This window comes from Phalaenopsis equestris, unplaced genomic scaffold, assembly GCF_001263595.1.
Source record: "Phalaenopsis equestris unplaced genomic scaffold, ASM126359v1 Scaffold197744, whole genome shotgun sequence".
NCBI classification, from domain to species: Eukaryota; Viridiplantae; Streptophyta; class Magnoliopsida; order Asparagales; family Orchidaceae; genus Phalaenopsis; species Phalaenopsis equestris.
The window spans coordinates 1-2,881 of NW_018217693.1; the positions used below are offsets into that span (position 1 = coordinate 1).

Below are 2,881 nucleotides of genomic sequence, written 5' to 3' on the forward strand. Positions count from 1 at the left end.
TTTTCAAATTCTCACTCATATTAAATGGTAAAACCTCAATGTAAGGGCCCGTTGGGGCCAGCTTATAAGTGCGTGGGGCTTTTTTGAAAACCCCGCGGTACCGTTTGAATCGCGCGTTTTGTCCGCTTATCTGAAAACGCGGTTGTATTTTTTCACTAAACGCAGGCCGCAGGTCGAACACCGCAGTCGACCCACGGGCCACGTACTTTATCCTGAAACGCACAAGCTGCCCCAAATGCTAACTAAATTTTTCATTTTTATCAAATTTTCAATAATATGACACACATAAATATTATTTCAATAGTTCAAAAAAATACTCAATATTAAATTTATAAATATTAATATTTTGGATGGCATTTATGTAATTAATACCATTTTTGGCTGAGATAGATCTGACATTGGTTTTCAAATTTCAAGACCGGAAATTTTTTTTCTATCTTATCAACATGGATGATTTAATACATGTTTTGAGGAGTTATTAATTAGAAAATGAAAGTGACGCAGATAGGCGCGTAAGTCGGTTCGTTGAGAGGTCATCGTCCCGCTCGCTTTCCCATTTATTACCTCACTGCTCCCAAGTGATGGCCGGAAGACCAGCGAAGTGACCGCCGGGAGCTCGCCGTCTTCCCTTTTTCCGCCATTTTTCTACTATTCTCATGAGCTTTGCTCTCTTCTCCATCGGAAAAATGGCAGCTGCTTCTCGCCCTAGGAAAAGACCCACAATCATCGACGGTTCGCTCGACGGTAGCTCGTCTGCTTCATCTTCTTCTGAAGAGGAAGCAGAGGAGTCGGAGGAAGAGGGATTAGAAGATGCGGTTAATGACGACGATGAAAAGAAGGGGAGAGGGCGAAATGGTTCTGTTTTGGAGAAAGGGGTTGGAAAGAAGGCTCCCGCCATAATCATATCTCTCAAGAAAGTCTGCAAGGTTTTTAATGATTCACCTTCTATCGACCGTCGTTTGAATTTTTCAATCTTTCTCAGCCTTTATCTTCTATTCTTTTAGGTTTGCAAGGAAGAGGGGCATCAGGCAGGATTCCAGGGGGCCAATTACATCGACTGCCCGAGGAAGCCTTGCTTTCTCTGTAAAATGCCTGGTATGCTGCCTCTTTTTGAAGCAGAAAGCCACAGTTTTTATGCAGTTGTATCAACCATTGGTTGTTTCTTCGCTGAGAAGCTGCATGAACTGTTAGCATTTTATTTTTTTTCGGTTAAATGGGTGAATTTTTTATTCATTTTTTAATTTTTATTTTATTGAGAGTCTCAGGCCACACGACAATGTCATGCCCGCATAGAGTGGCTTTGGAGCATGGAGTGGTTCCAGCGCTTAGGAAAAACAAACAGACGCAGCTGGATTATGTGTTTGAACGACAACTGATGTCTCAAATTCCAAAGGTGAGAATTGCTTAGAATTTTTATATTCTTCTTCCTTGAAGAAAAAACTTGTAAGGGAATACTCAATTGTCATTACCAATCTTCAACCATAAGGCCATATATATATCAGGAAACCGATCTCTCCTAATTTGCAATCTTGTGAAATATCTCTAACCTAAACACTTAAATGAAATAATTATGAAATAAACATAAATAGGAAGAGAATAAAAAATAATCAAGGAGTTTTTCAAATTCTCTCCAATTAATCCATTCATCGCTACTTAGATGGTCTTCCTGGGCCCACCATGAAAAGGAGGTCAATCTTCCTAGAGTTCTACAATCCCCCTTGAGTTGGGTTGTTGATGTTGTAGAGACCAAGTTTGATATTTAACTTTGAGAAATTACTAATAGAAAGAGCTATGGGGAAGATACCAACAACTTGTTGGTGTGTCGGGATATAGTTTAGTTGTATAATTTTGCCATTAACTTTTTCAGAAATAAAATGCCTACCAAATTTAATATATTTGGTCCTGCCATGATGCACATGATTCTAGATAATACTTATACTTGTTTAACTGTCACAAAGTATTTGTATATGCCTATTAGAGATACACCCAAATTCCATCAGTAGTTTTTGAATTGAGATCCCTTCATATATTCTTTAGACAAGTGCTATATACTCTGATTCTGCACTACTTCTAGAGACGACAACTTATTACTTCTTCAAGTGACCAAACTTTTCCATACACGGGAAAAATAACCATTGGTGGACTTCATATTAGTGAGTTATCCAACCTAACTTGCATCAGTGTAGGCTCTCACCTCTCTATTTCTGGTTCTCTCAAAAAATTAATTCGTAGCTAGGAGTCTTCTTGAGAAACCTCGGGATCTTGTACACAATCTGTAAATGATCTTTATTTAGGTTATTTATATGGCAGCTCACAATACTGATAGAGTATGCAATGCCTAATATAATATATTACAGGTAGATGAGTTTTCCTACCAAATTTTAATACATTCTCTTATTCATAGATATACTTTCTTCTCTCCTATTACTGTTTGTTGGAATCCATTGCAGTATCAGGAGATTTGCATGCAATCACTCCCATCTTCTTTAACAAATTTTAGTTGTATTTTCTCTGTGATACCTCAATGCCCTTTTTGGATCTTGCCACCTTCGTACCTGAGAAATATCTCATGGCTCATTTGCTTTTGATTTCAAACTCAGTGGCAAAAATTTCTTGATTTTAAGAATTTTCCTTTCATCAGCACCAATAGAATCATATTATCCACATATACCATCAGTGCAACAATCTTGCATTTCCGAGTGTGTTTTATGAACAGTGTATGATCTGCTTGATATGTGAATATCCATTATATCTCATAATTTTATCAAATCTTTAAAACTACACCCTTATATCAGGTGTTTGTTGGAATGATTCTCAAGTCCTGGTGGTATTTTTATGTACACTTTTTTTTCAAGATTCTCATTCAAGAAGATATTTTTTT

The 2,881-nt window shown here is 37.3% G+C and overlaps 1 protein-coding gene across 1 annotated transcript; it reads left to right on the forward strand.

Moving 5' to 3' along the window:
• Positions 1–432: 432 nt before the first annotated feature.
• On the forward strand, positions 433–1,408 carry LOC110035446 (DNA damage-binding protein 2-like). The gene is made up of 3 exons (XM_020739675.1): positions 433–926; positions 1,005–1,095; positions 1,266–1,408. The coding sequence occupies exons 1-3, from the start codon at positions 657–659 to the stop codon at positions 1,406–1,408; spliced, it is 504 nt and encodes a 167-aa protein (XP_020595334.1). The 5' UTR covers positions 433–656.
• Positions 1,409–2,881: the final 1,473 nt, after the last annotated feature.